Source organism: Nansenia antarctica (assembly GCF_963989245.1).
Source record: "Nansenia antarctica genome assembly, chromosome: 8".
Taxonomy (NCBI): Eukaryota; Metazoa; Chordata; class Actinopteri; order Argentiniformes; family Microstomatidae; genus Nansenia; species Nansenia antarctica.
Window position 1 is genome coordinate 25,368,026 of NC_137678.1, and position 13,797 is coordinate 25,381,822.

At 48.9% G+C, this 13,797-nt stretch overlaps 1 protein-coding gene across 1 annotated transcript in view; it reads left to right on the top strand.

Annotated features, from left to right (window-relative positions):
- The window catches only part of flncb (filamin C, gamma b (actin binding protein 280)), a gene marked incomplete at its 3' end in the record, with an annotated part of 81,225 nt that overhangs the window by 67,012 nt on the left and 416 nt on the right, over positions 1 to 13,797 (top strand). The window contains 11 exon segments of the mRNA XM_080538226.1: positions 25 to 117; positions 1,045 to 1,144; positions 1,753 to 1,893; positions 2,280 to 2,408; positions 2,937 to 3,110; positions 3,698 to 3,859; positions 9,619 to 9,822; positions 10,670 to 10,822; positions 11,774 to 11,896; positions 12,922 to 13,211; positions 13,475 to 13,660. Coding sequence (XP_080394352.1) covers positions 25 to 117; positions 1,045 to 1,144; positions 1,753 to 1,893; positions 2,280 to 2,408; positions 2,937 to 3,110; positions 3,698 to 3,859; positions 9,619 to 9,822; positions 10,670 to 10,822; positions 11,774 to 11,896; positions 12,922 to 13,211; positions 13,475 to 13,660 — 1,755 coding nt within the window.

Here is a 13,797-nt window from a genome sequence, read left to right on the forward strand (position 1 = left end):
GTGTGTGACTTACCTCCCCGCTAGGCCAGTGACACCATCCCTATAATTGAGGAGCCGTGTGACAAGCTGCAGTTACAGCAGCCCTACGCACCTTACGTGGGCTTGCCCCCTCACTGGGTATACACCTCCCCCCCCTCCCTCCTCCTCCCCCCTCCTCCCCCCTCTACTGCTCACCTATAAACCCTCTACGCCCTCCCCCCTCTCCCTCCTCCTCCCCCCTCCTCCCCCTTCTACTGCTCACCTATAAACCCTCTACGCCCCCCCCCTCCCCCCTCCTCCCCCTTCTACTGCTCACCTATAAACCCTCTACGCCCCCTCCCTCCCTCCTCCTCCCCCCTCCTCCCCCTTCTACTGCTCACCTATAAACCCTCTACGCCCTCCCCCCTCCTCCCCCTTCTACTGCTCACCTATAAACCCTCTTCGCCCCCTCCCTCCCCCCTCCATCACGCCTCCCTCATCGATTGATCCCTCCCTTTTATTTTCATCCATACATTTCCAAAACGTTGTCTGCCCCCCCCCCCCCCACCCCACTTTGGCCGAGCCTCATTTCATCCACACTCTTTCTCGTACACTTCCATATCGTCTCCTCCGTACTATCCATACTCTCTCCGTACTATCTGACTCTACGCTTGCTGCTATGAATATGCCTTACGAATATGAGTTACCAGTGCTGTTCCATAGGATTCGATGCCGATTATTGGCTGTTATCAATGTTTCTCTTTCTACAAACAGCATTCAGTGTTTTTATACAGCGTGTGTGTGTGTGTGTGTGTGTGTGTGTGTGTGTGTGTGTGTGTGTGTGTGTGTGTGTGTGTGTTGGCGTACAGTGCATGACTCTCTTCCTCGTGGCTTTGACTGTTTCTGTTCCAGCTCTCCTACAGTTCGGGCCTTCCAAGCCTGGGCCTCGCCTGTCCTGTCTGCCCTGAGGCATGGCCTCCGCTCCGGCTGTGCTTTCACCTCCATCCCCCCTGTCCCCCCGTCCCTGTCCTGGAGCTCAGTGACATAGCCCAGAATGCTAATGCTAATGCTCTGTCTCTCTCTCAGGCACAGGAAGAGCCCGTCACCCCCGGCGACGTGATGGAACCTATGCTCCGCCCCTTCAACCTGGTCATTCCTTTCACTGTGCAGAAGGGAGAGATCACAGGTGAGACTGTGTGTGTGTGTGTGTGTGTGTGTGTGTGTGTGTGTGTGTGTGTGTGTGTGTGTGTGTGGGTAATGTCTGTGTAGGTGTGTGGGTGTACAGTATGTGTGTGTGTGTGTGTGTGTAATGTCTGTGTAGGTGTGTGTGGGTGTACAGTATGTGTGTGTGTGTGTGTAATGTCTGTGTAGGTGTGTGTGGGTGTACAGTATGTGTGTGTGTGTAATGTCTGTGTAGGTGTGTGTGGGTGTACAGTGTGTGTGTGTGTGTGTGTGTGTAATGTCTGTGTAGGTGTGTGTGGGTGTACAGTATGTGTGTGTGTGTGTAATGTCTGTGTAGGTGTGTGTGGGTGTACAGTATGTGTGTGTGTGTGTGTGTAATGTCTGTGTAGGTGTGTGTGGGTGTACAGTGTGTGTGTGTGTGTGTGTGTGTGTGTGTGTGTGTAATGTCTGTGTAGGCGTGTGGGTGTACAGTATATGTGTGTGTGTTGAGTGTGTGTGTTCATACATGTACGTGTACGTCTACGTGTGTGTGTGTCTGTGTGTTCCTTTAATAGACATGCTATACATATGCTAATATCACACCTATGTGTGTGTGTGTGTGTGTGGTTCCAGGGGAGGTGAGGATGCCCTCAGGTAAGACCGCCCGGCCCCACATCACCGACAACAAGGACGGGACGGTCACAGTGAAGTACGCCCCGACAGAGAAGGGCCTGCACGAGATGGACATCAAATATGACGGCAACCACATCCCAGGTACACATACACACACACACACACACACACACACACACACACACACACACCCCTCAGAGAAGGGCCTGCACGAGATGGACATCAAGTATGACGGCAACCACATCCCAGGTACACACACACACACAAACACAAACACACACACACACACACACACACATAGACATTACACACACGCATGCATACAGACATTACACCCACCCACACACACGCGCGCCTGCATACACACACTGGACACTTACAGACATTACACCCACACACACACACACACACACACACACACACACACTCATACAGAAACACAAGGACACAGACCCCATGTGCCATACTCCATACAGGAAGTAGCGAGGTCTAATTTCTCCACTCTGCCTCCTGTCTTCGTGTCACAGGAAGTCCGCTGCAGTTCTACGTGGACGCCATCAACAGTGGTCATGTGACTGCCTACGGCCCTGGCCTCAGCCACGGCATGGTCAACAAGCCCGCCACCTTCACCATCGTCACCAAGGACGCAGGAGAAGGTAACATACCACACCGGACCAGACCAGACCAGACCAGACCAAGCCAGACCAGACCAGGCTAGACCCTGACCAGACCAGACCAGACCAGACCAAGCCAGACCAGACCAGACCAAGCCAGATCAGACCAGACCAGACCAGACCAAGCCAGACCAGACCAGACCAAGCCAGACCAGACCAGACCAGACCAAGCCAGACCAGACCAGGCTAGACCCTGACCAGACCAGACCAGACCAAGCCAGACCAGGCCAGACCAGACCAAGCCAGACCAAGCCAGACCAGGCCAGACCAGACCAGACCAAGCCAGACCAGGCCAGACCAGACCTGACCAGATCAGACCAGACCAGACTAGACCCTGACCAGACTAGACCAAACCAAACCAAACCCAACCAGACCAGACCAGACCAGACCAGATCAGATCACCACCATGGTATTCACAACATACACATTTCCTCTTTCTCTCCCTTCCCCCTCTTTTACTTTCCTCCCCTGCTACTCTCACCCTCACCCCCCCCCCCCCCACCCCTCCAGGTGGTCTGTCCCTGGCGGTGGAGGGTCCCTCTAAGGCAGAGATCAGCTGCAAGGACAACAAGGACGGGACCTGCACCGTGTCCTACCTGCCCACCGTCCCGGGAGACTACAACATCATCGTCAAGTTTGACGACAAGCACATCCCCGGAAGCCCCTTCACCGCTAAGATCACAGGTACCGTGCGTGTGTGTGTGTGTGTGTGTGTGTGTGTGTGAGTGTGTGTTTGTGAATGCATCCCATCTGTGCCTTCAGTATTTGTGTCCTTGTATACTTGTTTCTATGTGGACAGAAATAAATGATTAAAATGTGAGTGTGAGTGTGAGTGTGAGTGTGAGTGTGAGTGTGAGTGTGAGTGTGAGTGTCTGTGCGTGCGTGTCTCTGTTAGGGCTTTCACACCGGCAGTTCCGAACGCCGGTTCGCGTTCGCGTGCCGAAACCTCAGAACGTTGGCGCTGTCTGACGAACGAGCCCGCGTTCATACCAGTGTATCGTTCGCCAGACAGCGCCAACGTTCGGAGGTTTCGGCACGCGAACGCGAACCGGCGTTCGGCACTGCCGGTGTGTAAGCCCTATGAGTGTGTGTGTGTGAGAGAGAGAGAGAGAGAGAGAGAGAGAGAGAGAGAGAGAGAGAGAGAGAGAGAGAGATGTATGAGTGTATGCGTCTCTCTCTCTCCAACAATCTCACTAATACCCTCTGTCTGTCTGTCGGTCTCTGTTTCATCTCTCTCTCTCTCTCTCTTCTCCCCCCCCTCTCCCCCATAGGCGACGACTCCGTGAGGACGTCCCAGCTCAACGTCGGCACCGCGACAGACGTGTCTCTGAAGATCACGGAGACGGACCTGAGCAGCCTGACGGCGAGCATCAGAGCGCCGTCCGGCAACGAGGAGCCCTGCCTGCTGAAGAGGCTGCCCAACCGCCACATCGGTGAGCCCCTCGCCAGGCCTGCCGCCCAGGCCCTTCACTGGTCTCATTCAGCCTTCATGATCGACCAGCGTGAAGCTCGTTTTTTTGGAGACAGAGACCTGGCAAGATGGCAGCCAAGGGGAAAGCTAGGTTTAACACTAGAACAGCCATGGGTGGGGTCATTCGACCCTGCGAGTAAAAACCCTAAAAAACCCTAATATCTTTGCACTCGATCACATTTCAGGACCCTCCTTTCATGACTTTTCATAGATATGTGCGTTCTACCACCCAGTATCCTTACATTTTCAAAATCACATCAGGATAAGCTAGTATGAAGCTATTTTGCAGTTTTTCTGTGTAGGAGGCAGGCTAATTTACAAGCCGGCCAACTAGTGGTCGTTGTGTGTAATTCGCAGCTTTCCAGAGTAAAGCTATGGTCATTTGGCTCCCGAGGCGGCTCTTATAGTAGGTAAAAAAGGCACGGCTGTTCTAGTGTTAAAAAGAAGAACCACAGAAATGACTGTTCTATGTCCACACTAGCATACAGCGCTTACCTGAAATACATGACCTATACATTGCTTCGTTCTAAAGGCCAATGCACACGGCGTGCGATTTTTGTCGCCGGACAACATTCGATTGCAATGCACACGGCGTGCGATGCGATTTTGTCGCACCGCAAAATTCGATTTTCAACTCACACCATTGAAGTCTATGAGAAAATCATAGAAAATCTCATCCCAATGCACACGGCGTGCGATGCGATTTTGTCGCACCACAACATTCCATTCTCAATTGTTACTTTATTGTTACGTAGTCGGACCAGGCAGGCTGATTACAATAGGCTCTACCAATATTGCTTGCCTTGCTTCCACAATTTGTACAAGATACAACTGGACATATTGTGATAAAATATGTGGGTCCCCTGATTTAGGGGTATTGGTAAAATGTCAGGAGAGGGAGCGCACAAAACACACAGCCAGAAAGGTGTATTATAAAAGCCACTTTATTATTATGGGCGATGATCAGGCAGACATAGATTCGGAGGACGGAGACAGTCCAACATCTAGCTATTCGCCCCTAGGACTCAACTTCCACAACTGATCATGCATCTCAATTAATCATCATAAATATACAGTAGTACAAATTCATCCCATTCAAATAATCATAGGCCTATAAATAAGACAAACATTGGACATATTGGCTGAATAGTAAATAATTAAAAGGGCACGTAACTCGCCGGGTATTTGAGACCCCCCCGTGGGGTCTGAGCGGTGCACTGCGTCCAACCGATGAGGCTCAATATGTAAGTCCGTCTGGCTGACGAATGTTCCTGCGTTCACGCTACAATATTGTGCCTACATGCTCGATTGTTATTATTATGTAATATAGGCGTCTTGTATGTGAAATGGGCCGTGTAGCTATGTGGCATGACACGGAAATAAATCATGCATGCAGTAATTCGTATAGCTAGTAATGTGTATAGTTGCAGCTGTGGGCTATGCGAGTAAAAACCCTAATATCTTTGCACTCGATCAAATTTCAGGACCCTCCTTTCATGACTTTTCCTAGATATGTGCGTTCTACCACCCAGTATCCTTACATTTTCAAAATCACATCAGGATAAGCTAGTATGAAGCTATTTTGCAGTTTTTCTGTGTAGGAGGCAGGCTAATTTACAAGCCGGCCAACTAGTGGTCGTTGTGTGTAATTAGCAGCTTTCCAGAGTAAAGCTATGGTCATTTGGCCCCCGAGGCGGCTCTTATAGTAGGTAAAAAAGGCACGGCTGTTCTAGTGTTAAAAAGAAGAACCACAGAAATGACTGTTCTATGTCCACACTAGCATACAGCGCTTAAGACAAGTTATAAGACAAGTTATGTTGTTTATGTTCAAGTTATGTTCTTATTCCTGTTGTAAAGCACTTTGAGCTGCATTTCTTGTATGAAAGGTGCTATATAAATAAAGCTTTACTTACTTACTTACTTACTATATAGGTGTAGTGGCTGGCTGATGGTGATGTTCATATCTTGCCCTTGACTGTCAAACCGTTAAAATAGATGATTGCTCCATCCACAATTGAAGATGTCAGGTTGACTGGTTGACAAGTTATGAGCTTTTCGTCATCCATTTCATCCATTCAGGTTACCAGTAAATTACATACACGTATGTTAACATTTATGATGGCAGCTTCCACCTACGTTGCACTCGGGGAGAATCAATATCGGAGACGATGAACTGTTTTGCCCTCGGGCATGGTTTTATTTTCTCTCACCAAAAGGAATAAAACTCTTTCGCTCAGCCGAGCTAACTTAGAATGGTAGACAACAACTCGGACAAGTGCATCAACACATCAACATATTGTAACAAACCTGTATGAGGTCCGTTAGCAGCTCCACCAAGGTAGTTAACTCTCTTGGTGTTGTGGTTAGCGCGGCCGGCGGTTATGCGGGAGATCGGGGTTCGACCCCCGCATGGGGCGAGTTACACTACCAATTCCACTACGCACTTACTTAACCAACCCCCCCCGAGGTCTGTTAGCAGCTCCGCCAAGGGAGTTAACTCTCTTGGTGTTGTGGTTAGCGCGGTTATGCGGGAGATGGGGTTCGACCCCCCGCATGGGGCGAGTTACACTACCAAGTTCCCGTTCGCTACAATATTAACAACACACAAGCCTGCAGTCTTATACAACAACAGCACTGCATCCCCTCATTAACCTGGGCATAGGATAAACACAATACAGTGTTTCCCCTACCATTGCCTTGGGGGGGCAGGCCGCCCCCCACAACGGAACCACCCGCCCCCCTTAGAAAGAGGAATTATTACGGATGTAAACACCAAACATCTGACAAGCAGGCTAAAATATCTGCGTTTTTTTAACGCACCCAACCGAATCTGGCGAGTGGCAAGCCCATAGGCTCGTTGGTAACGTTAGTCCGCCAGTAGTCTCGCATAGTCAAACCTATCTCCACACTTCGCTTCGCACTGTGCCGCGCTGGAGAATAATACAAGATTGTGCGCGAGACGAGTGTGTGCGCGAGACGCGAGAGAGTTTTTGCCGGGTGAGACGTCTGCAGATGAGAGTAAGCAAGTTGAAACGTTAGCAAATGTACTTGCTGAGTGTTCTGACTGAGAACGTTGGTTAAAATTGGTCGTTATTATTGTGACTAGAAAGTGTGTGACTATAATTCCATGGTGTAAATAGTCAAAGAACTAGCAAGCTAGCTAGCTAGCTCAGAGGTGATGAGATGAGCTAGTCTGCTGCACACTTGCCAGCTAAAGAGCTAACTGGATGCACTTGACTTTATTATTTTAGTTAAAGTAGATATACAATCTTTCTTATTCTGCTAGAATTGGGCTTCATGGTAATACCATAATGGCATATTTACAGTACATGGACAGTGGATTGAAGCATTGGAAATGTCTGTTTTTTTATAGTTGGACATGATCTTTTTTCAGGTGAGAGTAATGTCAAAATGACATTATCTGACTGCATTGCCCACAGCAATCCAAAAGCTATTATAATTATGTTATACATTGATATGGATCAATTTATACCTCGTATTAGATTATAAATACTCTGGTTGTTATGTTCGCCTTTTGGTTGACAGCAAAAGAGGGAGAGGAGGATAGAGAAATAGAGAGGGAGAGAAGGAGAGAGAGCAGGATGGTGTCGGCACACCAGAGAGAGAGAGCGCAAGAACCAGGTGAGAAAGTGGACAGGTAGTCAAGACCACATAAGTAGCCTTGTGAACCGATGGTTCTGGAGCCTAACGGCCCATAGGGCAGGAGCCTATCTCCTGTTTCCGTAGCGTGAGGCGGCTTGATGCACAAGTACACCCCCTGGACATGACGCTGGTATGTCGCAGGGTCCATGCCACCCCAATTCCAATTCAATGCCAATTCCAATTCCACGGTCCATGCCACCCCCCCAAGGCAGCAAACCTAGGGGAAACACTGCAATATATTCAACTGAGGACATATATAATGCATTTCACTTAACAACGTACGTACAGTAGAGTAAATATACATTTTGGGTTGCCAGTGTCTATACAACGTGTGTACAATTTGGCTGGTCATTCAGTCGTGCTAGAAATCTGGCAACCCCTTGCAGACAAAAACACTATCGTAGATATTTGAGTAAACTAATTTAATATATATAGTATAGTATATATTATAAGTATAAATAACGTTACTTGCTCAAAGATTTACGATAGCCTTTTTGGCTGCACAGTACAAAATACAAATAACAACAATGATAATACCTTTTTAGTAATATTTTATTCACATGTAAATATATGCCATCATGTTAAATAACTTAATACCCTCCCTAAAGCACGTATAAACAAAACCAACATATTCATAAGAATGCAGGTATGCAAAGTTATAGATAAGTTCACTGAAAAAGCTTAATGTCAAGCCCTGACAACACTATATTTGTAATTTGAAATTGCATGTATGTATTATGTATTTTACACTAATGTTTTTCAAACTACTGTTACAATTAATTTGGTTCCGTTTGTATTCATGTATGTATTATGTATGTTACACTAATGTTTTTCAAACTACTGTTACAATTAATTTGGTTCCGTTTGTATTGGAAGCTGTTATTAAACAGTTTATAAGAGTACAGTAACGCAATAGACTAGTGTTTTGATGCTAGCTCCGAAATGTCTCCGCTCCGCCTACGACTCTCGTTTTATGGCACTACAATACCCTCCTTAAAGCACATATTTTATACTCTCGCAATGTGGTTGGCATCTTGGAGACGACGGCTCCAATCTCTCCCAGATCCATGTCAAACTCCTGTCTGTTCAACCTGAAGTAAGTTGTCTGGAGCGGTCCTCCTGTACACTCAAGCCTCAACTGTTGACCAAGTTGAACTCTCATTTCATTGTGAGACTGCAGAATCTCGTAGACCCACAACCAACCGCCTCCTTTTTACGTTATGGAAAATTAGTTGATACTCAGCAAGCTAGCTGTCTATGACCGAAAGACGTGTGTAAAATGTATGCTCCAGTCTCTCTCCCCGTTATGAGTGACTCAATTAATTTAGATAGACCAGTTGAAGTTTTCCCAATTGTCCCATTGTGATGCAATAATCCGTCGCACCACAAACTTTTACAAAATTTGACAGTGCGACAAAAACCGGCCGCCGTGTGCTTTGTCCCATTCAAAACGAATGGAATCGAATTTTCGCGGTAGAATTTTTCTCATAGACTTCAATTCAAACTTCAAAATCGAATTTTGTCCGGCAAAAAAAATCGCACGCCGTGTGCATTGGCCTTAACGCTGATGTCTATCTATGTGGTATCCAATGAAATACAATACAATCTGATTGGTCAAATACACCTCATACAACCTGTAAGTGATGAAGTGAAATGCTTTTTTGTGTTCTAGCTCCTCGCTCAACAACAATCCGTGAGCTTAGAATTATAAGGTTCTATCTCCGTTTAGGGTAGTTCAGAGATATTGAGCGTCAAAGTTTTTACATTCCATTATGTTTTGTGAGATGGAGCCTTTGTATTTTATGAATTACTAACTCAAAAATGTCAACATTTAAAAAATATTAATAAACACCTAATGGATCAGATTATGTAAAAAACTAAATTTTGACAAAAATGGAGATAGAACCTTATAATTCTAACATCACAAATCAACAATACAACACAATATAATAATAATACCACAATGGACACGGGTGTGATGAAGGTAGCAGCAATAAACCCTGACTGAGTTTCCGCTGTACCCCCCGCCCCCCCCTCTCTCCCCCTCCCCCCCTTCAGGGATCTCGTTCACGCCCAAGGAGGTGGGCGAGCACGTGGTCAGCGTCAAGAAGAGCGGGAAGCACGTGACCAACAGCCCCTTCAAGATCATGGTGGGCCAATCAGAGATCGGGGACGCCTCCAAGGTGAAGGTGTTCGGCCAGGGGCTGGTGGAGGGACACACCTTCGAGGTGGCGGAGTTCATCGTGGACACCAGGAGCGCAGGTGAGAGGAGGAGGAGGAGGAGGAGGAGGGGGGACGTGGTCGCTGTACTGGGTACGATGGTCACACCCAGCACTCGAGTTGAGGGGGGATGGCATCCCCCTGAAATAAAAACGGTCATAATCATCCCCCTTCTAAAACTGCCATCCCCCCTTTCCATCCCTTATGTCATTTTATCAGTGAACGTGGTATCACTGCTATTTCAACATTTTAGTTTTGACCATATTGAGTAAAATACTGTGGGGGCGAGGGAGGGGGCACGCACACATGCAATGACATTTTTACCAAGTCACTGACACTGAAATCACTGACGCTGTGGGGATGCTAAAATTGTCCCCGCATGATAAAATCCACCATCCCCCCTGACTTTCTTTTACAACTTGAGTACTGGTCGCACCGGCTACGCTACCGGCCGTGTTGATCACGATGTGTTCTCTATGCGCCACACGTCTTCATCTTGATCGTCGTTTAATGACTTTTCCCGGTGTAACCGTTTTTTTTTTTTATCCCGCTGTTTCCCCTCCTTCCCTCTATCTCTTTCCCTCTCTCTCCCTATCACTCTTATTCTCTCTCCCCCCCTCCCTCTCCCTCTATCTCTCACCCCCCCGTCTCTTTCTCCCCCCCTCCCTCCCTCTATCTCTCTCCCTCCCCACCTCTCTCCTTCTCTCTCCCCACCCCTCTCCCTCTCTATCTCTCACCCCCCCGTCTCTTTCTCCCCCTCTCTCCCTCTATCTCTCACCCCCCCTCTCTTTCTCCCCCCTCCCCCCCTCTATCTCTCTCTCTCCCCACCTCTCTCCCTCTCTATCTCTCCCCCCCCCCCCCCTCTCTCTCCCCCCCCCTCCCCTCCCAGGTTATGGAGGTCTGGGTCTGTCCATCGAGGGGCCCAGTAAGGTGGACATTAACTGTGAGGATGTGGAGGACGGCACCTGTAAGGTCACCTACTGCCCCACGGAGCCCGGCAACTACATCATCAACATCAAGTTCGCCGACCAGCACGTCCCAGGTGGGTCCTCCTCGCAGCCCCACAGGGGCGTCCCTCGACATGCCTGTGTGAAATAAATACTCTCTTCTTCAAACAGAATAATAATAATAAGCACGTCCCAGGTGGGTACCACTAGGGGGGTATCAGGGGGTCCTCGCAGCCCCACAGGGGTGGCCCTTGATATGCCTGTGTGAAATAAATACTCTCTTCTTCAAACAGAAGAAGAAGAAGAAGAACAAATAACAGACTTATTTCCCTATGGGTGTGTCATGAAAGGGGCAGTGTGTAACGAGAACAAAATGTTAACTCACCCACTGCCAAAGAATTCCACACCGCTCACTCACCACCCAAGAGCCCAAAGTGTTTTATGTGGTAGTTTGACCTTGCAACAATACTTCTATTGGCTAGAAAAAGAGGCGTCATCATATGTATGCGTTTCTGGTGAATAACGTCAGCCGTCAGCCAATAACGTCAGCCATGGACGTTCTAGATTCTAGTTTTGTAGCCTACTGTTTATTCTGCACCGGACATGTGTGAAATTGCTGCTGCTCCCTAGCGGTCTGTTTGTGTTCTCTGCTCTTGTCTGAGTTTGTTTAACACTCATAAAACATCATTTTATTCACATTCACTTTTCTGCCCAGTCAAATCAAATCAAATCTATTATTTGGCATTCGGTGACATGCTTTTTAAATGATATTAACACATTAGTCAACATTCATATTCAGGGAAGAAAATAAGCCTACTTTTTTTGATGGGGGGCGGTAAGAGGCCTGGATAATGGACAGGGGGCCGCTGGCTCAAAAAAGGTTGCCACTATTCTAGAATGTTGAGAACCACTGTTCTAGAATGTTGAGGATTTGAGGCGGCTTTATTCCCCTCTATGCTAAAATTTAAGTGTTACACGCTTCTGGTGTGGATTCGGTTTTTCTGACGTGTGTGTTTTGTGATTGGTCGATTCCGTCTGTCCGACAGGAAGTCCGTTCACGGTGAAGATCTGCGGGGAGGGCAGGATAAAGGAGAGCATCACCAGGAAGAGACAGGCGCCCTCCATCGCCACTGTGGGAAGCACCTGCGACCTCAACCTCAAAATACCAGGTGGGAACCGACCGCTGAGGAGCACTGTGGTCATGTTAGGGTCTGTGTGTGGTCATGAAGACCACCCCAATACACAGAAGGATACAGTACACCCCTCTGGCTGTCATCCCTCCTTCCTCCTCCTCTTCCTTTTTCCTCTTCTTACACACCTGTACAGGCACGCACACACACACACACAGACATACACGCACAGACATACACACACACACACGCGCAGACACACACACACACACCAACCTGGTCTCACACGGCAGACTCCAAACGTCGAATTCCGACGTGTAGCTCGCTATGTGCGCCTGTCGGGGCTCTCTCGGGATTATTCCATTTTGAATTGCACTTGCATTAATTAGTTAGGCCACATTTATGGTTAGGGTTAAGGTTAGGGTTAGGGTTAGGTTAGGGTTAAGGTTAGGGTTAAGGTTAGGGTTAGGGTAACCCTAACCCTCTCCGTTGGTTGTATCTCAAAATGTGGCCTAACTAATTAATGCAAATGCAATTCAAAATGGAATAATCCCGAGAGAAGCCCCGACAGGCGCACATAACAGGCGCACCCCTGCGCTTTCAAACGAGCGAACGTCGGAATTCGACGTTTGGATGCGATGGAAAACGTCGAATTCTGACGTCTGCCGTGTGAGACCAGGCTGCACACACACACACACGCACACACACGCCCCCCGCTTCGCATTCCTTTGAATTGTATCGCCCTATTTTTCATTCCTTTGCTTTTTCTTTTTCTTCCTTCCTTCCTTCCTCCTTCCCTTCCTCCTCCTCTGTCCTCCCTCCCTCCCTCCCTCCCTCCCTCCCTACCTCCCTCCCTCCCTCCATCCCTCCAATCCATCCCTCCCTCCCTCCCTCCCTCTCTCCCTCCCTCCCTCCATCCCTCCCAATCCATCCCTCCCTCCCTCCCTCCCTCTCCCTCCCTCTCTCCCTCCCTCCCTCCATCCCTCCCTCCCTCCCTCCCTCCCTCCATCCCTCCCTCCCTCTCTCCATCCCTCCCTCCCTCCCTCCCTCCCTCCCCACCCTAGGTAACTGGTTTCAGATGGTGTCCGCCCAGGAGCGCCACACCAGGACGTTCACGCGCAGCAGCCACACGTACACGCGCACGGAGCGCACGGAGATCAGTAAGACGCGGGCGGGGGAGACCAAGAGGGAGGTGCGTGTGGAGGAGAGCACCCAGGTGGGGGGGGACCCCTTCAGGGACATGTTCGGGGAGTTCATGGGCCGAGACAGGAGCCTCACGGGCTTCACAGGGATCCCAGCCAACACCTCCTCCTCCACCTCCACCACCGCCACCAGACAACAGCCACCAGAGGGTGTGTGAGTGTGTGAGTGTGTGAGTGTGTGAGTGTGTGAGGTAGGGAGTGTGTGAGTGTGTGAGTGTGTGAGTGTGTGAGGTAGTGAGTGTGTGAGTGTGTGAGTGTGTGAGGTAGTGAGTGTGTGAGGTAGTGAGTGTGTGAGTGGGCTGTAGTGCAGTGTTCAAGGAGCAACTGTAATGAGGCAATGTGTGTGTGTGTGTGTGTGTGTGTGTGTGTGTGTGTGTGTGTGTTGTCAGGCATTCAAACAGCTCTCCGTCTCCAGTGCGAGGGGAAGTCCTCCCTACACCAGGAGCTGAAGCAGTGTAGGAGGGACCAGCGGGGGAACAGCCAACGAGAGAGCAGCCTGAAACCCCGGAACAGCTGCAGCAGCCAATCAGATGAGCCCAGCATTCAAGAGCTGGATAGGGAGAAGGAACGTCAGGAACTAGAGATAGAGAGTATTATCCAGGTGAGAGGAGGAGAGTAAATATGGAGAGAGAGAGAGGGGGGGTGGGGGAGTAGTAGGGGGGGGGAGAAAGGGAAGGAAAGAAAAGATCACTAGTAGTCTTTCAAATGTGTTTAAATAGTTAGTTCAGGATGTTGACA